Here is a 23,437-nt window from a genome sequence, read left to right on the forward strand (position 1 = left end):
CCCGTCCTTGTCAGAGAAGGATGATGGGAGAGAATAATAGATTTAATCCAAAATATTTAGAAGTATAATTTCACTTCATGCCATCCTAACATAGCTTTTTTAGTGAAAATATATTTTATAATGAAAACTATAAATATTATTAATCATAACTTACTGTGTTTTAGGCAAGAACAAATACTGTTCATAACTAATCCACAACACATTATACATGTGTTTATAAAGCCATAAACACACCCAGAAATACCAAACTCTTTACAACACAATAAGCAGAAAGCAGTGGCAATATTACCAGGCAAAAATGGTGATTTTTTCTTAATGAACTTTTTTTCTTTTTTATCTAGTTTATCTGAACTCTCTTGCTCCTTATCTTGTTCGGCACTATTAGAATCACTCTGGTGATTTGAGAGGCTCGGGACATCTGGGTTCTGATCCTGGGCCCCAGCAGCCTTAGCCTGGCTGCAGTCAGTAGAATGTGCAGACACAGGAATTGATGACAACCCGCTGTTCTCTAATGCTTGCTAAAAAAAGAAGAAAAAAAGCACTTCTAGATTAAGGAAGAAACATTCCACAGTTATCCCCAACTTTTCTCAAACAAATACTTAGAAGATACAATGCAAATATAATTAAATGTCTTGCTCTCACAAAATTTCAGCTGTACTTCAAACCTGCAAACACATTATTACACAACATTGATTTTTGATTGCCTGTGAAATCTTCGGTTGGATTTTCTGCACTTACACATTTGCCAGCAACTGCCATTCAGGAAACAAACTTCTTTTACCTTTTTTTCTTTTTTCTTTTAACAGCTATCATGATAATATGTATGTATTATGTTGTTACTCTTTGCAATTCCTCATCACATTCGGGACATTAGAGAACTCAGCACAGGTAACAGGGTGAACCTGCCCATAGCTGAATATAAAATGTGGGTCTTCCAAACCCAAATTTAAATGGTATTTAAAAGTCTAGAGATGAAAAGGTACCTTACATGTTAGCAGGTTACCACTAACACTAAAGAATATTATTCTCTACCCTGATCCATCCTATTTGTGCCTTTATGTAGCTCAGGCTGCAGAGCAAGCACAGATAGTCATTCACCTCCTTACCTCTCTTATTACATGTTACACCATGTCTCCTTCTGCCATTATCAGGGACAAAATATCGTAAGTTTTTTAGGAGAAACACTGACCTCAGGAAAAGAATTCTTGCACAAATAGGAAATATTCAGATAGCCCTTATTAATTAGAACAGGGTAAAGGCCACATATACATACTCATTGTTTAACCAGATAAAAATATTTTTCCGGTCTCAAATGATATCATGTTTTAAGCACTGCATATCCTAAGGACATGCCAAACACTGCTTCCAGGCAACAGGAAAACAAAAGACTTAAGGTATCAGTAAAACATGTGTGTACTTAAAGCCATACGAAGATACATTGGTGCGGTCCATACCCGTTCAATAAATCTTTACAATTCTTTCTTGACTGATGGATTGTTTAGAAATCCGTAAGGAATGCTATAATTGAAAACATTTCATTAAAATGTATGATTTTCATTAAAATCTAAGAAAGTATGAGAAAGGAACCACTGAAACGTAAAGCTGTTCTCTAGAGCATAGAGAACATAGAGCTCTTACCTGCAAAATATCTCTACTGATCCCCACTGCAATGTTGAGCTGTTGACTAGGTTGTTGAGGCTGGTTATTTTCTACTGGACCTGGTTCAGATAACTCAAGGAGCTGCTGAATTACATCAGTGACAGTCTGCTGACCCTGATGAGCAGCAGCTGGAGACCCCTGGTTTTCTGTCTGTTGAAGAAGCGGAGACCGAAAATGTGTGGCCTGAAATACACAGCGGTATGTTTGTCAAGGAAGATCAGAAGCATATGTTATGAAATCACCTGTCCAGCTCCCTTACCTGAAATGTCTGGTAACTGTCCACTATGAGGATAGCTACTTGTATAAGACATAATGATTATACAGAGTCTCATTCAAAGTTTGCTTACTCCATTATAGAATTGCTTTTGTATATCCCTTTCTTTTTCAGTTCTTCCCAAACTTGAAATTGTAAGCTTACAGCCTGAATAAAATTTACTGTTAACTACTGAACCCTCAACCAGTTTAGAAAACACAGGGAGGGATCAACTACAAAACTCCATGTGTAAAGGCCACATGAAAAGTAATTCCCAAAAGAAATAAAGTGACATGGCTATCTTTTTGAAGTTCACATTTATCTCAAGAAGGTCCTTTGCAAAAAACAACCTTCCAACCTACAGATTTTTTCTTTAATAAATTATCTGTGTTGCTGTATCAAAGCCTTTCAGAACAAATTACTAACTTTTCCCCTTCAATTTGGAACCTTTGAAAACACTTAGAGGAATCTCTTCATATTCTAAAAATCTAAATACACGTTTAAAATTTTAAATGTCAAAACACTAAAAAAAAGTATTTGAAGCGTAAAAATCTAATTTCTCAATCTTTAATTTGAAATTGTGTGTCTTAGACTACTATATCAGTAACAAATATGAAGGAAAAAGTGATAAAGACCCTTAGTATTTATTCTAAAATCAGAAATAAAGACTCCTGTTTGCTGACATTTATAAACTATTATTCTTACGATAAACAGATTGCTTAAGTATACCATTACTGAAACAACTGCTTTCATATTTGTACTATTTCCTTCTAATCTGAAAATGTCCGAGATTTTCTTTATACTGACACTTCACACTAGACAGTTAAGAAGACAGTCACTGTGGTAAAGAAAGGATGGTTACAAAGAATCATATTAAGAAATATTAGCTTGACTCAGGTTATGTCCTGTGAATTTGATGAAGTATTCTTAATGCCTTCTCATGAGAAGATAAAAAACAAATCCTTATCTTGTTTCTCTTACATGTATGTGAGAATATCACTTGTTACTTTGCTGATTTAACCATTAGTTCTTTTTTTGCCTCACTAGTGAGACTCAAAAAGAGTCCGTATCTCTTCAGATTTCAATTTAGCAAAAGTGCTATAAATATTTTGATATGGGTGACACACTATATTGCAATGATAATGGCTAAACAGGAACTGAAGCAAAACACTTGGCTGAAGAGTGTTAACAGCACTTTATAATTTCTTTTCTGGAAACAAAATGTAGGGAAGCTTTTATGTCGAGCAAGATGCCTACACTAAAAGTGTATAAAATTCTCCCAGGCTTTATCAGGAGAAAAATCAATTGTTAATGAAGGTACTTCTCAACAGCATCTCTGGTATGAAAACTACAGCATTACATGCATTTAGCCAGTATGTCCTGTGTATTATGCAGCAGTTTATATACAGTCTCATGGATGTTATCTTTTTTGAACACTAATGTGCACACATGCACATATATGAAGTTTGAAGTTTGAAGATACATTGTCAATTATAAAAAGTTTCAGAGGTCTCTTTCTAGGTCTTATTTGAACATCCAATTTTAAAGATAACATGGATAACTGTTCAACTGGGACAGTGCACCTTGCAATGGCCCTTGGTTTGTCTGATATGCTGATCACACAAAGTGTGCCTGCTGAGTGAATTACTCCTTCAAGTCATAGTAACGGTAAAAAATTAGAGCAGTACTTTCAACCAAGTAGTTTATTGTGGTTAACTTTTTCTGTTGCCATCCAACTTCAACATGCAGCTCCAAGAGTAAATTACCTTCACTAAAATTTCATACTTTATTTCCAAGTGTTAATTTGCCTGGCTTTGACCGTCAAACTTTTTATCCTCTTCTCTGTTAGGATGACAGACTTCTCCCTCTTCTTCAAAACAGAGAACAAAATCACATTTAAATATTTCATCTGATGGACAAGGCAGCTAACGCACCTTGAATCTCTTCACTAATAAACACACAATAGCGTATTTTAAGGATTCTGATAGCTCTGATTCTTCCTGTATCATTGAATACAGTTCATTAATAGTGAACACTATAAACAGACAACCAAAAAGTCCTAAAAATTGCCAGAATGAAATAAAAACCATATATAACCATGGATCTAGACAGACTTAGTCAATAGCTGTGTGAGGTTCAACAAGGCCAAGTGCCAGGTCCTGCGCTTGGGTCACAAAAACCCAGACAGTGCTACAGGCTGGGGGCAGAGTGGCTGGAAAGCTGCCTGGCAGCTTCAGGCAATTCTGGGAGGAGAAGGCAATGGGATCCATTGCTCCCAACTCATGCTCCTCATTAGGAAAAACCTTGCACTCTTCATCACATTATCACAGCATATTATAGAAAGGACCCATTGGGATCATCAAGTCCAACTCCTGGCCCTGTGCAGGACACCCCAAGAGTCACACGTGTCTGAGACCATTGTCCAAATGCTTCTTGATTGAACTCTGTCCGTTTTAGTGCTGTGACCACTTCCCTGCCTGTTCCAGTGCACAACCACCCTCTGGGTGAAGAACCTTTTCCTAATATCCAACCTAATATTCCCCTGCTAAAACCTCAGGCCACTCCCTGGTCACCACAGAGAAGAAGAGATCAGTGTCTGTCCCTTTTCTTCCCCTCATGAAGAAGTTGTAACTGCAATGAGGTTTAAGTCTTCCCCAGGCTGAATAGACCAAGTCCCTATCCTTGTTTGTGAGGTGACCATCCTTATCCTGGAATGGGCCAATGTTATTTTTACACTTCCTGTTGGCATTAATACATTTGGAAAAACTCTTTATTGTCCCCCACAGTTCTGGCCAGCTTCAACTGCAGGCTAGCCTTGGCCACTTAAATTCTGTCCCTACAGCAATAAGCAATATCTCTGTATTCTTCCTGTGTCACCAGACCTTCCTTCAATAGGGCACACACCTTTTTCACATTCTTTTCTGCCTTATTTCCAAGAGAAGATCTCTACTCAGCCAATGTGGCCTTCTGCCTTGCCTGCTTGACTTGTGACATGTGCAAATTGCCTGCTCCTATACCCTCAGAAGATATTTAAAAAGTGACCAGCACTGATATTCCTCAGCACCTGCAAAAACATTTTCCCGGGGTCCTTATTTACTAGCTCCCTGAGCAGCCTGAAGTCTGCTCTTCTCAAGTCCGGAGCTGAGGTTTTGTTGCCACTTTTCCTTCTGTCAACAGAGATTTTAAACTCTACCACTTCATGGTCACTGTGGCCAAGATGGTTGCCAATCTCCATTTTGCTTATGAGAGCCTCTCTGCTGACAAGCAGTCAATCAAGGAGGGTATCTGTCTAAGTCTGCTCCCTTAGGACCTATTCCATCAAGCTGTCATCCATGTTTTTTAGCAATCGTCTGACCCAGGTTGTATCAGCTGTGTGATTCTCCCAGGTAATTCCTGGCAAGTTGAAATCCCCTGTAAGGGCAAGGGCAGTTGACTCAGAGGTGTCCCTCAGTTCTTCAAAGAATAATTCATCAATGTCATCGTCCTGCTTGGAAGGTGTACAGCAGACTGCCACAATAATATCTGCATTATTTGTTTGTCCCTTGATTCTTATCCAGGCACTCTATTCCACTGCCAGTGGTGAGTTCCAAACATTCTAACCCTTTTATTACACACATTCAGTGCCACCCCTCCACTTCTTCTGCCCTGCCTACAGTGGATGGGCTGTTTATGGTGACTTTAAAGCAATACTGCCACATTTCCCAGTTCTCGGTTTTGTGGATTTGAGTACAAGAGAAAACAATCAATAGTCTGAAGTTGGGAAGCAGAGGCTGTAAGTCAGATCATCTGTCCCTAAGACACCATGCTGCTACCTATATCTGACAAACAAGATGCTGTAGAGCTGATAAAACCTGCCAGAATTCTCAGGGGGACTGTACCCCACAACTGCTTGCTATGGAGTTCTGGAAAGTCAGCCCTGCATCATCTTTCCCCAGCTCCATTGCTCCTCCTGAGCCCCATGGTTCCTCTGCTGCCTAGATTCCAATCAACTCAACCTGCACGAACACAGCTCCTTCCCTCTCCAACCAAAACATGGTAATCCCTGCAAAATAAAGGCAGAGGGACAGGGCAATCCAGGATTTTTAAGAATATTTACTATTTGGTGTTTTTATACAGAAGAGCTGTTGAACAGACTTATATGCAAAATCATGTGTGTGTAAACAAATGAGGCAATATAATCCATTCAAGAGCTATTCCACCTCTAAATAACCAGCTGCATTCACCAAGGAGCTTCTCATCACATATCAGCTGATCCAACTCATCATAAAGTATCACCTTTTCACCAGTTAAATGAAAATTTACAAAACCATGTAGTTTCTTCCACTTAATAGTCATGACACAAAAATACAACAAAAACTCCACACTTACATTCTTCCATTTGTTATCAACAGGTTGCAAAAGGTTAGATGGAGATGTTGTTAAAGGCTGGGTGACGGACTCCTACAAAGAAATCAAAATATTTTAAATCTTTATCAAAAAGAAGAAAAACATAGCTGATACAATGCCAAAATGAAACAGAAAAATCAGACTATGTGAGAAAAACAGAAGTACACAAAATCATCTTGACTATAAATACTAATGCAGCAAATGACAGCAAAATGACAGCCTTACAGTTACTATAGTTTAGAAAATATTCTCATGTATCCCACAGAAGTATATTCTTTGGTAGTGATGCCTGGAAAGGCTGACCTGGAACAGAGACTAGACAGAGCAAAAGGGATAAAACAGGTATTTATTTGAAAGGATACACCTTGGGCAGTGTAAGAGCCCAGCTAGGCTGCACCCAAGTCAAATCCAAGATGGATCCTGGTCTCAAGTCTTTACACTTTTGTAAGTTTTGGTTCATCTACATATTGGAGTTAATTGTCCAACCACAGCTTCAGGTTATGAAGTCTCAACCCCTTGGATTGCCCTCTTGCCTTAGCCATTATTTATGATTTTTGGGTACCGGCTGTCCTTGATTCTCTAGCTGGGAAGGGATTGTTTTGTTTAACCAATCTGTGAAGAGAATTTACTAACACCTAATACAAAGTTTCAGAGTTACACACCAAGCAACCGAGATTCTGAAAATATAAAAGCTAAAACCCAAGGCATCAGTAGCACAGCACTTCAGTAAACTTCAGGTTTTGGAATGGGTACTTAATAAGGACATAATCACTGCTTATCCCCAGGTATGTACCAAGGGGTGACAGAGACTGAGGGCAAACTTTAGAACAGAATTATTATGCTGGAGATTTGCTGTTAAAGCAGCTCTGCAAGTTTTCAGCAGAATGAAGGAAAGTTCTAATCTAAGAACGCTTGTGCTAATCTAGTAATGTACTAAGTTACAAAAATGTACTAGAAAAAAAGAGGAATAAATATATGCAGATTCAGATATAAAATTACAAGTAAAAAGCATAATCCCCTCTAATATACAACTGACAAGTCATTTTTTTATCTCTGCTCCTCCTTGGTAAGCATCTTGGCACCAATTTTCAGAAAAAATCTTTTACTCCCTTCTCTCTCTTCACTTATACTATTGTATGGGACTTTTTGCTATTCCCCTGTTGCATGCAAGCAGCAAAGTATTAATGCAAGCCAAGATAATACCACTTTGTTGTAATATCAATATGCCAAGTAAATCCAAAATATTTCAGCAAACAAAAAAAACAAAACCAAACCAGAGTCAGACAGAGGAAAAAAAACCCATGATTAGGCTTGAGAATGTAGAAAAGTAAAAAAAAGGAGAATGTATGTACTTGCAAACAAATAAGATGCATTTGTCTTTCTTTTTATGAATAAACATAGAAAAACAAATAGCATCTGCTCTATAAAATAACATCAGAAAATGTAAAAAAAAAAAAAAAGCTTTTCTAAACAACATTACTAGAAAGTTTATTTCAAGAAGACAAAGCTGCAAAATGAAGTTCAGACTTCAAATTTTAACCCGCCTCTTTCAAAGTCTGGTATTACTCATCATCCACTGAACCATAAAGCATGAGTTAGAGATTAGGCAAAACAGAGGAGACTACAGGTAGAAAAGTTGTTCTAATAGTAGAAAAGAAGAGTACTATGAAAAATTAAACATGCACTGGCTCAAAAAAATATTGTAGTCTTATGAAACCAGAGACATTTTCTGAATTTTAGCTCTTTTTTTGTTTCTTGGTAAAGGAAGAATAACATAACTGCTTCAAATAGACCTAGGTTTTTTCCTTTATAATCTGCCTAATAAGAAGCTAACGTTTTAAAAAAGTTATCAGATCCACACAGAAGAATCCACTATATGTTTATATGGATGAGAATTATACAATTTCTGAAAATTAATTGAAACTAATACATTATTTCAGCAGTTCTAAAACTTCCCTGTAATTTTTATTTTATCAGAGGAGGCTAACAATCTGCAAGAACAAGAATCATACTTGACTTAGTTGCAGAATTAAACTGCTATATTTTCAACCAAACGCTCGAATTGTAAATACTTTTTTTTTTTTGCATATAGTTGGCCAATTTACATTTTCCCAATATTTAATCCTGCAAATTAATACCAAAAATCACACAAAACTTGGAAAAGATAAAAGACAGCTACAGGTCGAGAAGTTGTAACCTATCTGAAGAATTACTGGAACTAAGACACAGACTTATTACACTCTCAAAGGCATTTTCACAATACACCAAGCAAAGCTTACCGCTGTAACATGAGATACATCTGTTGAAGCACTTGCAGAATTCTGTGGACCACCCATGTGCATCTTGCTGATATGTGTATTTAAACTACCCAAGCTTTTGAAGACACAGCTACATTCTGTACAGTTGTATGTAGGGCCGTTCTTCACCTTAAAAAAAAAAAAAGTAAATTTTCCCTTCATCTACCAAATACCATGCTCTTCATAATTTCTCCATATAACATGTATACTCCAGGATTGTGAGAGCTAAAATGGTTTATTTTTTCAAGTTACCAATATGCAGTTATGGAATCAGGCTGGTACCTCTTGGATATAAATGAACTATAATCTATGTGCATGACTACAGTTGCTCACTACCACTCCTCAATGATGCAAAGCACCAGACAGCAAAGCAAAGCCCTATGACAAACAAGGCCTCAGATTTTTCTCTCTTTACCATTTCCTACCATTCCATGCTTAAAAGCAAAACCAAAATGCAACTTTATCAATTAAGATGTGCCTGAAGATGAAATATCATACATAATACAAATGGAAGTTTGGAAGTATGAGAGAAAAAAAATGCAGACAAAGCCAAGATTGTGAAGGGCATGGAAGTTTAATGTCTAGTCTGAACTGAATTTGAACATACAGAATGACAAAGTGATTAGCAGCCACTTGTTTGAGACTTTCAGACCAATGGCTTAAGGTAATTAAAGCAGTTAAATGTGCAGACTACAACCAGCCTCACCTTCCCTCCTCAGTCCATCACACACAGCAATAACATTCAGTGTGGTACTTGCAACATGCAGGGAACAACAAGGTCTTCAAAAGAAAACACACTGCAGTACTTGCAATGTAGTACTAGTATTTCAAATTTTGTGACACTAAACTGCCAAAAAGACTTTCAAAAAGAGGTATTTTTAGTAATAAAATATGCTACAACTAAACAGTGCTTTAGGTAGTGAGAATCAACCTATAATTCATTATTAGCTGCAATGTGACATTATAACTGTCTCAGAATAAAATAATTAATGAGTTCCATGTGGGCTTGAAGAAAACACAGCAATAGCAAGAAAGAAAAAATTTCAGTAAATTATCCAAAGCAGCAACTCAAATGAAGAATCAGGACTGCAAAAGACAGCCTAGAATGTGATCAAGAGGTAGCATTTATTTAAAGTACCTTATACCACAGCTTGTTTCTTTCTTACAGAAAAACAGAGTAATGGAGAAAAAAGTGAAAAATATTTTTTACTTCACCTCTAACTAATACTTTAAAAAGTCAATTTAAACTACTAAACCAATGTTGGTGCATTTTTTTATGTAGCAAAAGCTATCACATATAGAGAGATGTTAACCTAGAGTATGACTAGTCACACCAGAGAATCACAGGATCAATTAGGTTGGAAAACACCTCTGAGGTCCTCAAGTCCAACCGATGACCAAACACCACCATGTCAATTAGACCATGGCACTGTGTGCCAAGTCCAGTCTTAAATTTATCTCCAAGGACAGCGACTCCACCACTTCCCTGGGCAGCCCATTCCAATGCCTAATCACCCATTCATGAGGAAATTCCTCCTGATGTCCAACCTAAACCTCCACTGGCACAGCTGAAGACTGCGTCCTCTTGTCCTGTCGCTGGTTGCTTGGGAGAAGAGGCTGACCCACACCTGGCCACAGCCTCCCTTCCAGGGAGCTGCAGGGAGTGGTAAGGCCTCCCCAGAGCCTCCTCTTCTCCAGGCTAAGCATCCCCAGCTCTCTCAACCACTCCTCACGGAATTTGTGCTCAAGACCAGCTTCACTGCCCTTCTCTAGACATGCTCCAGGACCTCAAAGTCCTTCCTGCATTGGGTGGCCCAAACTGGACACAGAACTCAAAAGTTATGACTTAACATAAGTAAGCATATCACAAACTATTAAGACATATCCATATACTAAGGCATATCCTAAAAGTAAAAAACTAACATGCTGAAAGGATCCTTAGTAATATCTACTATTCTAACACAAAAATGGAAAACGAGACTGCAAATCTCAGAGTTAGGGGAAGAGTGAGACCAAAGATGATATTGTGCACAGAGGAAAAATAAGCAAAAAGTGTTACCTCCATCACTTCATAATTTCCAAACCAAAACTAGGTCTCTTTCTATGGGTATTACCAAACACAAATCTCTAAGGTCTGCAAGGAAATTACTGAACAAAGTTGCACAGTTCCCATTTCTAAGATTCTATTACTTTATCACAGCAGCACCTTTTGAGTCTTAAAAACTGTCTGTCAAAAAGAGGGAAAAAAAACCAGACATGAAGAGGTCTGACACAATTTTTTTTTAAAATCTTATTTTGGAATTTTCTTCCACTTGTAACCAAAAAAACCTCTATAAAAGGCTGCAAGACATATACTTCAAAGACAAATAGCAACTATGCTCTACAATATAATTAGTCAGTTGTTGTTTGGCCTTGAAATTTTTCACCATTTTCTGCTTGGCTGCTTTTGGCTTACTTTCATCTGATTCTAGCCCTTGTTCTCCCAAGACTGATATCAGTACATTTTTGTACATCTAACCCCACTATTTATTAATCTACCCCTGTACCGAAAAAATATTGGTAAATGAAGGTTTTGCTACTTCTCCTAAGTATACATTCATTCAGCCCAAGCTAAGGAATACCCAGAGGTAAAAGCAGCAAGCCAGAATCTACATTGCAGCAGTAAACCTATACTGGTTGGGAGCACACAAGAATAGCAAAACTGAGTTAAGATACACGTTAGCACCTAGGACTTGATGAATAATTGCATTTACCTCGGAGTGAACTCGCTGTATGTGTGACTGCAGGTTGCCTTTCTGGGAGAAGGCAGCGGGACAAAAGGCACAGGCGTGGGGCTTCTCCCCCGTGTGCTTGATCATGTGGGTCTGCAGAGCCCCCTTCTGGTTAAAGGCTTTCCCACACTCGCTGCACTTGAAAGGTCTTTCACCTGCAAGGAAACAGCAGGAGGAGGAAGGTTAAGGAGATTTAAGTAAATGTCAGGAGTTTCCTGTATCTAAATGAAAAATTGTATCCACTTAAATAAAATGCTCACGTTGTTACACGTTATTAGGAGGTTTTGACAATAAAATTGTTAACCTCAACCACCAACTAAGCACCTACTCTGATGAAAATACAGCCTTGTGAAAAAGTTTTGAGACTTAGCTGATGATTATCAGTTGAAATGGGTAAAATAAAGGAAATCTAGATGAAGCAATTATTTAAAACAGTTTCCCTCAACTTGTGGTTTGAAAGATCTCAGAAGCTGCTATGCAGAATCATTGGAGGAAAAAAAAGGGAGAAAGAAAAAAGAAACCCACATATGTTTTACACCAAATCTTATAAAATGCATACACCTTCACAGAAACAAACAGGCCCAGAGGGTAAAGGGACAGTAATAAATAACTAACAGTCAAAAATGTAACCTTTTCTCTAGTTCAAAATCAGGAAGTCCTACAGCAACACTGCAAAAGACATGCGGTTCCCACTCCCCAATAAATATTAAGAGCCATTCATTCTTTGCAACCACCTACCGAAAATATGCAATGAAATAATGTTTTAGACAGTTCTGCTCAGAAAATAATTTTTAAAACTGTTCATATTGAATATTTAAAGAAAAACTAGCTAATATTGTTACAAAAATGCTCTGTCACTATTTCCCAATTTTGGTGCCTTCAGTGCTGTGCATTATTACACATTTTGTATGTTTCCAGATAAGCATGAAAAACCCCACAGAAACTTTAAGTTATAGAATGTAAAAGGACTGCATTAACAGATTATAAAGCTACATAAACATACTAATAATAAATTTCAGTTTCTTACAACCATGTGTCCTATTTAACTCCTGGAAATCTCCACTGTGAACTGAAACCCTTTTTTTCTTTTAGTGAAATAGTTCAGCTGTGGTAACTCTAGGACCTTGAAAATATTTAACACCTTGCCTTTGCATATTTCCATAGCCAAGACCAGCATAAACACACAGTATGTTATGCTACACCAGTAAGTACTACCATGTGCACACTAAATCAGTTTTAATAAATATTCTGATATGATTTCTAATTTTATAGCTGTAATTACATCTACTTAAAACTTAATAATTCATAATTAAATTCACATTGTCAGAAACAAAAGCAGCAATTTTTCTGAAATTGATTACAAGCATATAACTCACTGAAGGAATGTATATCTTCTGTTTTGCTGCTTAGGGGTTTTAAAGGTGCTTTAAAGATTGCACGTTTTAACTACATATTTTTTAAAAGAGATTAAAACAAAGAACACTGATTCATATCTGGAAATACAAAATTCCTATTAGGGTCTCATAGGCAAAAAAGCTTAGCTTCCAGTAAGAGCTGCTGGTGGACACATGGAAGTATTTCTTCAGGTTAAGTTTGCCTATGTAAGTAAATCTCATAAAAACAAAATTTTAATTCTACTGTGGAAATGTGAAATGTCTGTATTTCTCAAGTGCAACTTAATAAAATATCGATTTGAAAAAGGAGATGAGGGGTTCATTACTTAGTTATTAATAAATAAAGAATAATAAATAAATTAATAAAATTAAATAATAATAAACTCTCAGGGAATTGCAGTCCCTGACACTTGATTTTCTTCCCAGAAGGGTGCAAGTGCTTGAAATGACTAGCTATAACAAAAAAAGTACTGCAATTAAGAGGCTAACGTAATGCTGCACATTATTCACAGACCTGCTATTTTAACACTTAAAGACTTGAGCATTCTAAATTCTTTAAAGCAGAGTTGTTCTCTTCTTCATATCTACAGTACTTCAAACAGCCAGTGCCAGACAGATTGTCTGCAGATTTACAGTACTAACATGCTTTGCAAATGATATGAGTATTTGCAAGCTACTTGGAAGTTAAAATGACCTCCCATCATGCGCAGACTGGGACTGCATTTTCTGTTTCTGGTTTCCCAATAGACAAATGTCTTTTAGTCTTCAAAAAAAAAATGTCCTTAAGTTTTTGAAGCTTAAAAAAAAATCCACAACCAACTATAATCTAGTTTCTTTAATTCTGACTAGAATAAGATAAAGAATTAAATAGAGCCAATAATCTAAAATATTGAAGTTAATTTTCACTGACCTTTTTCTGGTATTACTTTCAAGCAATTGTTTTAAAGCAGGTACAAGGGTGACCTCTTGTGTTACTTTTCTATAACTAGATCTGTAAAGCTTCAAAAGATTCTTCAGAAAGTGTCACACAATGATCTTTTTATTTCTTAGTAAACACAGCCATTCTTGTAAATAGCAACTCATCACATCACTGTCTAAACAGTGATATTACACTGATATTACAAACAGAATTATCCACTGACAAAAATGAATATCTGAATTAGCTAAAAACAAGAGAAATGGTGATTTATTCAGTATGTATGAAAAATACATATTGAACACCACTGGAATATCTTCAATGAAAATTTTGCTTAAAGCCAAACTCCAAATAATATGTATACCTGGTTAAAACATAAGAACTATTCTTTTATAGTCATCTGTACACTTCAAAAGTTTTGTATTATTTTATGCTTGGCATTTTTCAATTATTTCAATTGCTTATGGTTTAAACATGCACATATTTATGACAGAAAAACACTTCCTACCCATTCTGTAAGTTTGAACAGTCACCTGCATTTCCATTATTAAAATTACAACCTAGGCTTATCACCTCAGAAGATCACTTCATAAGTTTAAATAAACTGATTTTTAAAAATGCAAGACTACTACTTTATTAGTATCATTAATCTTCATGTACTTTTGCTCTTTTTGCAATTGTAAATTTTAGAACCTTCTCTCTAGAGCACATAAGATCTAATTTAAAGTAGTTGACTGGCCCTTATCTAGGGATTCTGATTTTAGAGCCTGTTAGTACCAAAACTAATATTTGGTAGCAGATGAAATCTACAGAGTTTTTCACATTTTTTTAACTGTTTTGACCCATATAAATCTGGAAACTTTAAAAGCATATAAATTTTCTATGCAAATTAATTCAAGTTCATTTTAAATCAACAGGTAACTGCATCTAATGAGCCAAATGTATTAATAACATTTCAAGTCCCAACTAAGAGAAAAAATAGACAGCATTTCAGAGGTTAACTGATTTTTATAAAACAAGAACAAATTAAAATAAGTACTTCCACAGCCTTACCTGTGTGTATTCTAACATGTCGTGTTAACTGACTTGGTTTCTGGAATGTCTTTCCACAGTGAGGGCAGGAATACGTAAACCCACTTCTGTCAATATTTCTGTTGTAAGATCTGGTATTTGATACCCTGTGATTAAAAAATAAATAATAAAAAAGTTGATATGAAACACTATTTTGAAGATGCTTCTTTTACCCCATTTTTAACACTGTGTTAACTTGATGGCAACATAGTATCAGCTGCAACAGTGAAAACCCCAACTCCCTGAGGATACTGAAAGAACAATGTGAACAGCTGTTTCCTCAGTACCTACAAGCACCAAAAAATTGAGTTATTTCTGCAGTAAAAATCTGTTACATCTTAGAGGCTCTCTTCAGACATTTTCAGGGGAAATTCTGCCAGAAGTGTACAGTGACTTACTTCACAAACGTTTTGTTGGGAATTTTCAACTCTGTGCAACTCTATTTCTTTTGCCTGAACATAGCCAGTCCTCCATTCTCAACTAGAAAATATCTTAAAATGGAGTACAAACGCACTTGCTGAAGTCTAGTAAGAGCAAGTTAATAATTTAACAACCCAAATATTCACCACTGGCCCTCAAATACAAATCACACTCTCCACAGAACCACACACTCTCCACAGAACCACAGGAACAGAATAAATTCCCAAAATTCATTTTGCTAAAATTCAAACCACGTAGTTTATTCATCCTAACATTTCTACACAGGAGTTGTCCACAAGAAGAATGTTTTTTGTAGATAATGCATATATATAACCCAATACAAACCTAACTTGGTACTTCAAACCTTTAAATTTCTGTTTGCAGATTGAAATTTACAACACTTGTTTAAACCTCCTGCAACACAACTATTAAGATCTTAGAACCTGTCTTAATCTCTGATAGAAAGAACTGGGAATAGACAGGATTTCTTGATTTTAAATATGTAATTTTCCTCACCTGCTTTTTTATAGAAACAGTGAAAATTAAGAGACATCACCTGTCAAGACTTTAGGCTTTTTTAATATATAAAGTAAAACAGGAGAAGTTTTTCTTCCTTCTAGCTTAAAAGTAATTCTTATCTTCCTAAAAGTAAACTAAAGAACTGAAAGAAAGAACAGAACAAATATTCACCAAAAATAAGAACAGCATTTACCAGGCCTCTTTTCTCCCCTCTTCATTTTGTGTTTTTTCAGATTTACAAGCAACTCATGGGAGGCTGGAATGAGGATCTCTTGGGAAAGATGACTGAACTGCAAAGAACAAGTTACCTCTTTGCAGAATGAAAGTATTAAAACTTTCATCATTATAATAAACGCTATGTAAAACTAATATGCATTTGCTTTAATATACTGTTATTAGTGTTAAAAACCATAAACAGACTTCAAAAAATCACTTTGCATCACAGAAACTTAACCCATGTTCACAAATAGCTGGTAGATGAACTAAGCTGAGTATGTGTGCCTAAATACATAAACAGGGAAGAAAAGAGGCCTCCAAAAATAACCACCCACTTAGGCAAGGTTTTAAAAAGTAAGTGTCATTTTAGAACAGCATACCAAAGAAAAGAAATTATCTGCATAAATCATGGTACTTTGCTGACTGGAAATACTACTCCAGCTTTTCCCAGCTATCACCATAGAAGTAACATCTGCTCATTTTGTTATAATCCCATGATTGTCACCTTATTTTATAGTGAGTTTTCATATGCTCCTTTAGCTGTGAAGAAGTTTCAAATTCTTTTTTGCAAGACTTGCAGCTGTGAATCCTACTGCCTGCCAATTCTTGACGATGTTCTTCCATGTGTATGGACAGCTGACTCTGTAAAGTGAATTCATCTCCACACTCTGAACAGATAAGATTCTGAAAGAGATAATAGAGACTGATTTTTCAAAACAGCAGTGCACAAGCTTTGCTCAAGTAGATTAACTTATCCATCTATGGACGCTGGTAGCTGGAAGCAAGCAGAGAACTTTATTTGCCCTGTGATATAAATCATACACAATAATCAACTGCAAGATTATATTAATATTTTATTTTAAGGAAGTTCAATAGAACTGAGTTCTGAAAAACTCCAAACAGCAGCAGAAACAAGCAGTTCATTACCATCCTCACCACTCCCTATTTCCTTGGTGGGCTGGTTCAAGACACACACAAAGGCTCACCTCAGCGCCATTACATCCTGGTCTACAGAAACATCTGTAACAAAAAATCACTTTCCAAACAAAAGCATAGTAACTGTGGATTCAGGGATTTGACACTTTTACAGGTTAAAATTATACTGACTGTCACTTTCAAACAGCAATCCCACCACAGTTAGTACTGACTTTTCTAAGGTTTTCTTGACAGTAAAGATGACAGAAAAAAGAGGGGCACAATGTTTCTAACAGATACCTCTTCAACCCATTAATTTTAAAACAGTGTTAAACACACCATTTTCCAGTTATATTAGTATTCCTGTCATCTAGAATGGAAATTATACTTCTAATGTTTAATGTAAAAGTGTTGCTATTTCTCTGAAATTCAGAGTAAGAATCAAAGTCAAATACTGTTTCTGTGAAATTTAAAAGCTCTGCATTTACTTGACTTCCTTTTGCCTTTTGAAATCATTGATTTTGTCAGTCTATTTTAGCTGAGAGTTAATCTTAAATGTCTAAAAACATCCATCTTTGTTAAATGTCCTTTGCTGGTGTGCATAAGTAACTTCAGATAGGTTTTATCAGGTAAGTTTTCAGTAATTGTGATTATCATTGCAAACTGAAATGGCTTTTATCCTCCTGCCTTTTTTTCCTCTCCCATCATTAACAACAGGAAAAATAAAAGCAAACAGCAGAAAACAACAATGCTCATTTCAAGAACGATATTGACAAGAATGCTCAATCAACAGGAACACAGGTAGGCAATGTTATTTTCAGACTGTTTTGACAATTAATTCATTCTTTAAGCCTGAAGAAAAAAATTCTGCAGTATCACATTTCCAGACAAAAGCTTAAAAAGAGCTTAAGTCCTTTAATGAAATTAATTACCATCTCAAAAATAATTTGTTTACTCTAACCTAGATGCAATTACTACTGGATTCAAGTTATGGAGTGAGACAATAAATAACTAATACTTTTTTTTTCTAGGACATACATTCCAATCTGAATACCTCTTATGGGCATCTACTGTTCTTATACAACAAATTTAGTTTATGATTTTAGACTTCTAAAAGTGGGGGAAAATTTTATGAAGGGAAACTTACAATTACTATGCCAAGCTCATGAACCTCAAAACTGAGGGATTTTGAATTGCTTTCTCAGCGTTTTTCAGACGTGCATATGTATCACGTTAAGTTGCAAATACACATTCTATTAAGTAACTTCTACAAACAAAAAAATAGCCTAAGACGGAAGTATTTGAGACAATTAAAGTCTTCATTATTCTATTCAGTACTGTGGAATTTGCTGTAGGAAAGCAAGATCACAGTAAAGCAAAAAAAACTACAAAAAACCCCCCAATATATCATACCAAACAGACTCTGCTATAGGCAATACCTGGTGTATTTTTTTGCTTCTCAAGTAAACAAAAAGAAATCACCACCATGCACAGAACAAGTAATTGAACACTGTATCCTCACTATGGTTAAACTCACATTTTAAAACTAAACAAAAGGGGCTGATCATAGGTAAAATTCCTAAACTCAGAAAAAAATTTTTAAAGCTCTACTCATTTAGCCTCCCCATCTTACCAAATGCAACATCTTTGGATCTCATGATCTTCACCTGTTTAGTACCTATGACTCACAGTATCTGTAAAGGATTTTAATCTGCACTTTTTTCAAAAGACCATTGCTCATGACATATTAGACAGTATAAATGAAATACAGTGAATATTTCTAAAAAAAAAAAAAAAAAAAAACAAACCACAACCAAAATCCCAACATCCACAAAACACAAAAAACCCACACCAAGAAGATCTTGTAATGAACGAATTTTCATTTTATATCCACCCAATATCAGTTTTAACTTTTTCAACATATTAAGCCATGCCTAAAGCTCAAAAGCCCCTCATGTTCACAAAGAAAAAAGACATAGTAGCAGTTCTAATGTAATAAATACTTTGCATTTCAGTTTTTTATTCACCCTTTCTGTCTTGCCAGGGCAAAATGTAGCAATGAAAACCACTGTGCATTTCCACAGAGGAAATGGACAAGATTAACAGTCCTTGAGAATAGGGGCATACTTAGACAAGGTATGTTCTCTCTGATTTCTCAAGAGAAAGTTACCCCATATTAATGAGGAATTTCAAATGCGAAGTTTTTCCCTCACACCAGTGTATTACACAGAAACCACCAAAGAATGAGAAAAGAAAGTACAGTCTCTTACAAGCTCAGTATCAGTAGCACAGAAAATTCCTTCCACAACCTCTCACAGGGAGCAATCAATCACAATAATCTAAGTTTAGAGACAGAAGCTAATCACTCTAATTTCTTGTTCTTGCCCATGTGCTTTCATCTGTCAACAAAACTGCCTGATGCAGCACAACACAAGGGTAAAGTTCCCCAAATTTCATTTTGTGAAGCTATCTCCTTAAGATCTATGTATATCCCTTAATGTATGCCCCCCATATGCACCTTTGCTCTGATTTCAGATTTTCAACCCTTCCAACTTCAAAAGGAAGAAGAGCAAACAGGAGGAAGAATGCACTCCACCAATAACTTGATAACCTGCACATTGTGGAAAACTCCTCAATGACAGCTAATGCCATCACCAATACCCTCTGCTTCAAGTTCCAACTCCAGCTCTCCTACAGGTCCTGTGCATAATTACTGTGAAAGTGACTCCTGCAGTTTTATGTGAATTAATTGTTACATTCATCTCAGTTTTATCACAAAACTATTGAGTATTATAAGAAACACATTCATTAGAAATTGAAACAAGTTCATATTTTTATAAATCTAATTTTCATGCTGCAGATAGAATTTTAAATTGGAATGCATCACACACAGTCTATTCTTCTGGACATCTGCACTGAAGCAACAAAATCATCACTGCTGAAGTGCATAGAAACAAATACCAAAAACCACTCTCACATCTTTCATGATGCTCAGTTTCCTTATTCTGATATTTTCAGCAATTCATAAATCAAGTTTCCTTAATAATACTGATTAAGCCATTTATTATTATAGATACATTAATATGAAGAAAAATTGTACTCTAGGTCACTTAACTTGGCTGCCTACTTGACTGTGTACATGACAAAATGTGAGCTAAAATGATCAAAGAAGGAATACAACCTCTACAGATGGCATGCTCTGCATCTGGTTTAGGGAAAAGTGCACACAGGCCTATTACCCCCAACTTACAGGTCAAAACTGCTGTAAACTGTCAGCAACTGGCATAGAGAAACATACCACAGTAACATTTATGATTAGAAGTCTGACAATAAAAGCTCATTCTTCATTCAGCTCCCATTCTCCAACACAAAGTGCAATTTTAAAAAGCTTTAACAGGAGGAAGAGGCAATTACATGATTGAAAACTTGGTATTTGGGGCAGTGCAATCAACTCTAGCAGTTGTAGTAACGTAGCAATGACTATAAAGTGTGCAAAATACACCACTATGTATTAACTGTTTGCTAAGAATTTAACCAACACTCTAACAAAATGGAAAAATGAAATTGTGAGAGGGGAAGGAACAAGTACTCTCAAGCAAGACAACCAGCCACTCAAAAACAGAGGTGAGAGCTGTAGATAAGGGTTGATCTGTTTCTATGGATGGTGAGAGTGCCTCACCACGACATCTGCCATCAAACAAGATCACATATTATTTATGATCTGTGGGCTTATCAATGTAGATTAAGTCACAGAAGTATCTTCAAAATAAAAGTATGTGTAAATAACCAATCAGTTCATGTTTATATATAGCAAGAGATATCTATCAAGCATGCACAAGTTCCTTTTGTTCATAAAGACACAAATTAACTTATATTCAGGTTATTAATTTCTACAACTAATATTAAAACAGTATAATTAAACTAATATTAATAAACTAATATTAAACACTTAAAGTTTTATCTTTCTTCTGAACAAAATAATTTATTCAATCCTCCAATCTAAAGCATACAGGTAAGGGATTAAATACAACCGCTATGACATGTCTTCCCAAAATTAATTTAAAAAGTTTAATGAATTACCTCCTCTTTCTCATGTAGCATTATATGTGCTTTCAGACTGGCTACTCTGGAGAACTTCTTGTTGCACACAGGACACGTAGGATCCTCGCCATTGTGAGTACATTTGTGAAGTGTCAGGTTGAATTCAACATTAAATGACATCGGACATTGGTCACACCGGTGAGGCTGTTTGTTAAAATCACAAAAATAAAGACCAAATTCAGTCTTCCCATAAGCTACACATATAGCTCTGAGTGAAACATATAACCATACAAATCGTTAAATATTAAAAAGAGCAATTCAAGTACCTACACAGGATGATGCCTAATAATACTGATACTAATAATTTTATCTTCTTTGCATCTCAATGCCAAAAATACAAATATAGCATTACAAAAGCACAAAGGGAGAGAAAGCAGGAGAACTAAGGAAACCAGAGACTCAAAACTGATACTCTCCGGAAAGAGTGAAATTAGTAGGAGAGAGGAATGAGCAAGATACAAAAATATATTTTCCTACTTTAACTGCGATCATGATTCATCCAGAGGGTGGTTGGGCACTGGAGCAGGCTCCCCAGGGAAGTGGTCACAGCACCAGCCTGACAGAGCTCAAGGAGGATTTAGACAATGCTCTCAGGCACATGGTGTGACTCTTGCGGTGCCCTGCACAGGGCCAGGGCTTGGTCTTGATGATCCCTGTGGGTCCTTTCAATTCAGCATATTCTGACACTCCATTAAATCTCCTTAAGTAAAATTAATAATCAAAACAGCAAAATTCCTAAGTTTATACTAGGCCTGGCAGCTCTTCACTTGGTATCTGCAAAACCAGTTTTCATTCTTTTAAGAGCACTTTCATTTGTAGATGTAAAGGCTCTTAGATAAGCGTGCAATAATATGGGCTTAACTTTATCAACTTTACAACACTGAAACTCATGTAAGTTGTTCTTTGTATACATGAATTATCTTCAAGTGCTAAGTTTTGTAAAAATTAATCTGTGTTTAGGGCTTCCTCAAAAAGTAATAAAATTATTTTCCTATAACATCTAAGTAGTTTTAGCTTTGTGAAATAGAAAGCAAGGGAAATAAATTAAATGCTTCTATTACAGATGCAACTTATGGCAAAACCTTAATTTAAAAAGCCAGTCCAGTCTTAATCACATATCTATATTCTTCTCATTCTTTCTCAAATCTGATTTGCAAGCAGCTAAAGTGATGACATTAATCTACTGATTAATACATACATACTAAATTAGTTTATTAGTAGGGTCCTGTTAATAAATACAAGCGTTATTTTCTTTTTATTGCTAATGTGTAGAATAATTTTGCAAACTCTATTGAAAAAGAACTCATACATTTTGTCATCTACCTAAGTATTTTATAAATCAAAGAAAATGTCTAAAAAGTTACTGATCTGGAAACAACAATCCAATTAAAGGGCATCAAAGGTGGGTCCTATCTCAAAGGAAACGTGAGAACACATGAAAGAGAAATGTCACAAAACTCTGAGGCCCATAAGTAATAATTATTAGGGGTGTAACTGAAAAGAAATGGAAAAGATGTATTAGTTTCACTTACCAGTGTATGAAAATATCAATGTACACTGGTTATATCTACCACAATTCATACCTTGTCATTTTGCTCATGATCCCTCATATGGCGCTGGAACTGGGTCTCTCTTGGAAAAGACAGCAAACAAATCTCACACTTATGGAAGCTGGGTACTTGGTAGGGAAAATTACAGTTCTCTGTGTTCAGTGTCAGAACATCATCTACAAAACAAGCAACAAAACATTTGTATGAAGTTGCATTTTATCTACATAGAATTTATTGTTAAAAAAAAAGAATAATTTGAAGCAGAAACTATTCCAACTCCTCAAAGATTTTTGAATTATCCAACATTGTAACTTCAAGGGATCTTGAAGATTTCAGCAATAAATATTGCTGCTTCCATTGACTCAGGATCAACCAAATACATCCATACTTCAAACTGCCAGTCACTACAGACATAAATAATCACCTTTTCCCAGTAATTCAAAATAATTCTTTCTGTGCTTCATAAATCAAATCAAATTTGAAACAAAATGAAACATTGCAAAAAACCACTAGGTACCAGCAGGATACTGCCAGGGGTTACTTTTAATAATATTGCATCATATGTTTCTAAAAAGTTTTTTTTAAATTACATAGTCAGCAGTTCTAACTACACAGGTTTTCTGCCCTCCCTCCCTTCTCTTTCTCTCTCTTTTCTTAAGGAAAATTTATACATATTTTATTTCTTCTCCTTCTGGCACTATAAAACCTTTACTAAAACATATTTTTAAACCTTTAGAGTTGTAAGACCAACACCAGTATTTCAAACAGTTGAGAGAGATGTAATAAACTGCAAGTCTATGTATGCATACACTAATTCAATGGAAGAAGATGTACTTTTCTTTAAAGAGACCCAGTCTAAACCCATACAGTTTTCTTTTGAACTCCTATAGTCATGCAACTTTTGATACACAAAAGTTGTACACTTCTACATCCTCCTGCTCGAATGAGTGAAGTCAGTCCTGTAAATAC

At 35.7% G+C, this 23,437-nt stretch overlaps 1 protein-coding gene across 1 annotated transcript in view; it reads right to left on the bottom strand.

Moving 5' to 3' along the window:
• Positions 1 to 22,528, bottom strand: part of ZNF236 (zinc finger protein 236) — a 60,744-nt gene extending 38,216 nt beyond the window's left edge. The window contains exons 1-9 of the mRNA XM_062500687.1: positions 22,502 to 22,528; positions 20,898 to 21,062; positions 16,408 to 16,586; positions 14,730 to 14,854; positions 11,349 to 11,521; positions 8,578 to 8,724; positions 6,281 to 6,352; positions 1,639 to 1,842; positions 290 to 518 (exon numbers count right to left, since the gene is read on the bottom strand). Coding sequence (XP_062356671.1) covers positions 290 to 518; positions 1,639 to 1,842; positions 6,281 to 6,352; positions 8,578 to 8,724; positions 11,349 to 11,521; positions 14,730 to 14,854; positions 16,408 to 16,586; positions 20,898 to 21,062; positions 22,502 to 22,528 — 1,321 coding nt within the window. The remainder of the gene's footprint in view (positions 1 to 289; positions 519 to 1,638; positions 1,843 to 6,280; positions 6,353 to 8,577; positions 8,725 to 11,348; positions 11,522 to 14,729; positions 14,855 to 16,407; positions 16,587 to 20,897; positions 21,063 to 22,501) is intronic.
• Positions 22,529 to 23,437: the final 909 nt, after the last annotated feature.

This window comes from Cinclus cinclus, chromosome 1 (assembly GCF_963662255.1).
Source record: "Cinclus cinclus chromosome 1, bCinCin1.1, whole genome shotgun sequence".
Lineage (NCBI taxonomy): Eukaryota > Metazoa > Chordata > Aves > Passeriformes > Cinclidae > Cinclus > Cinclus cinclus.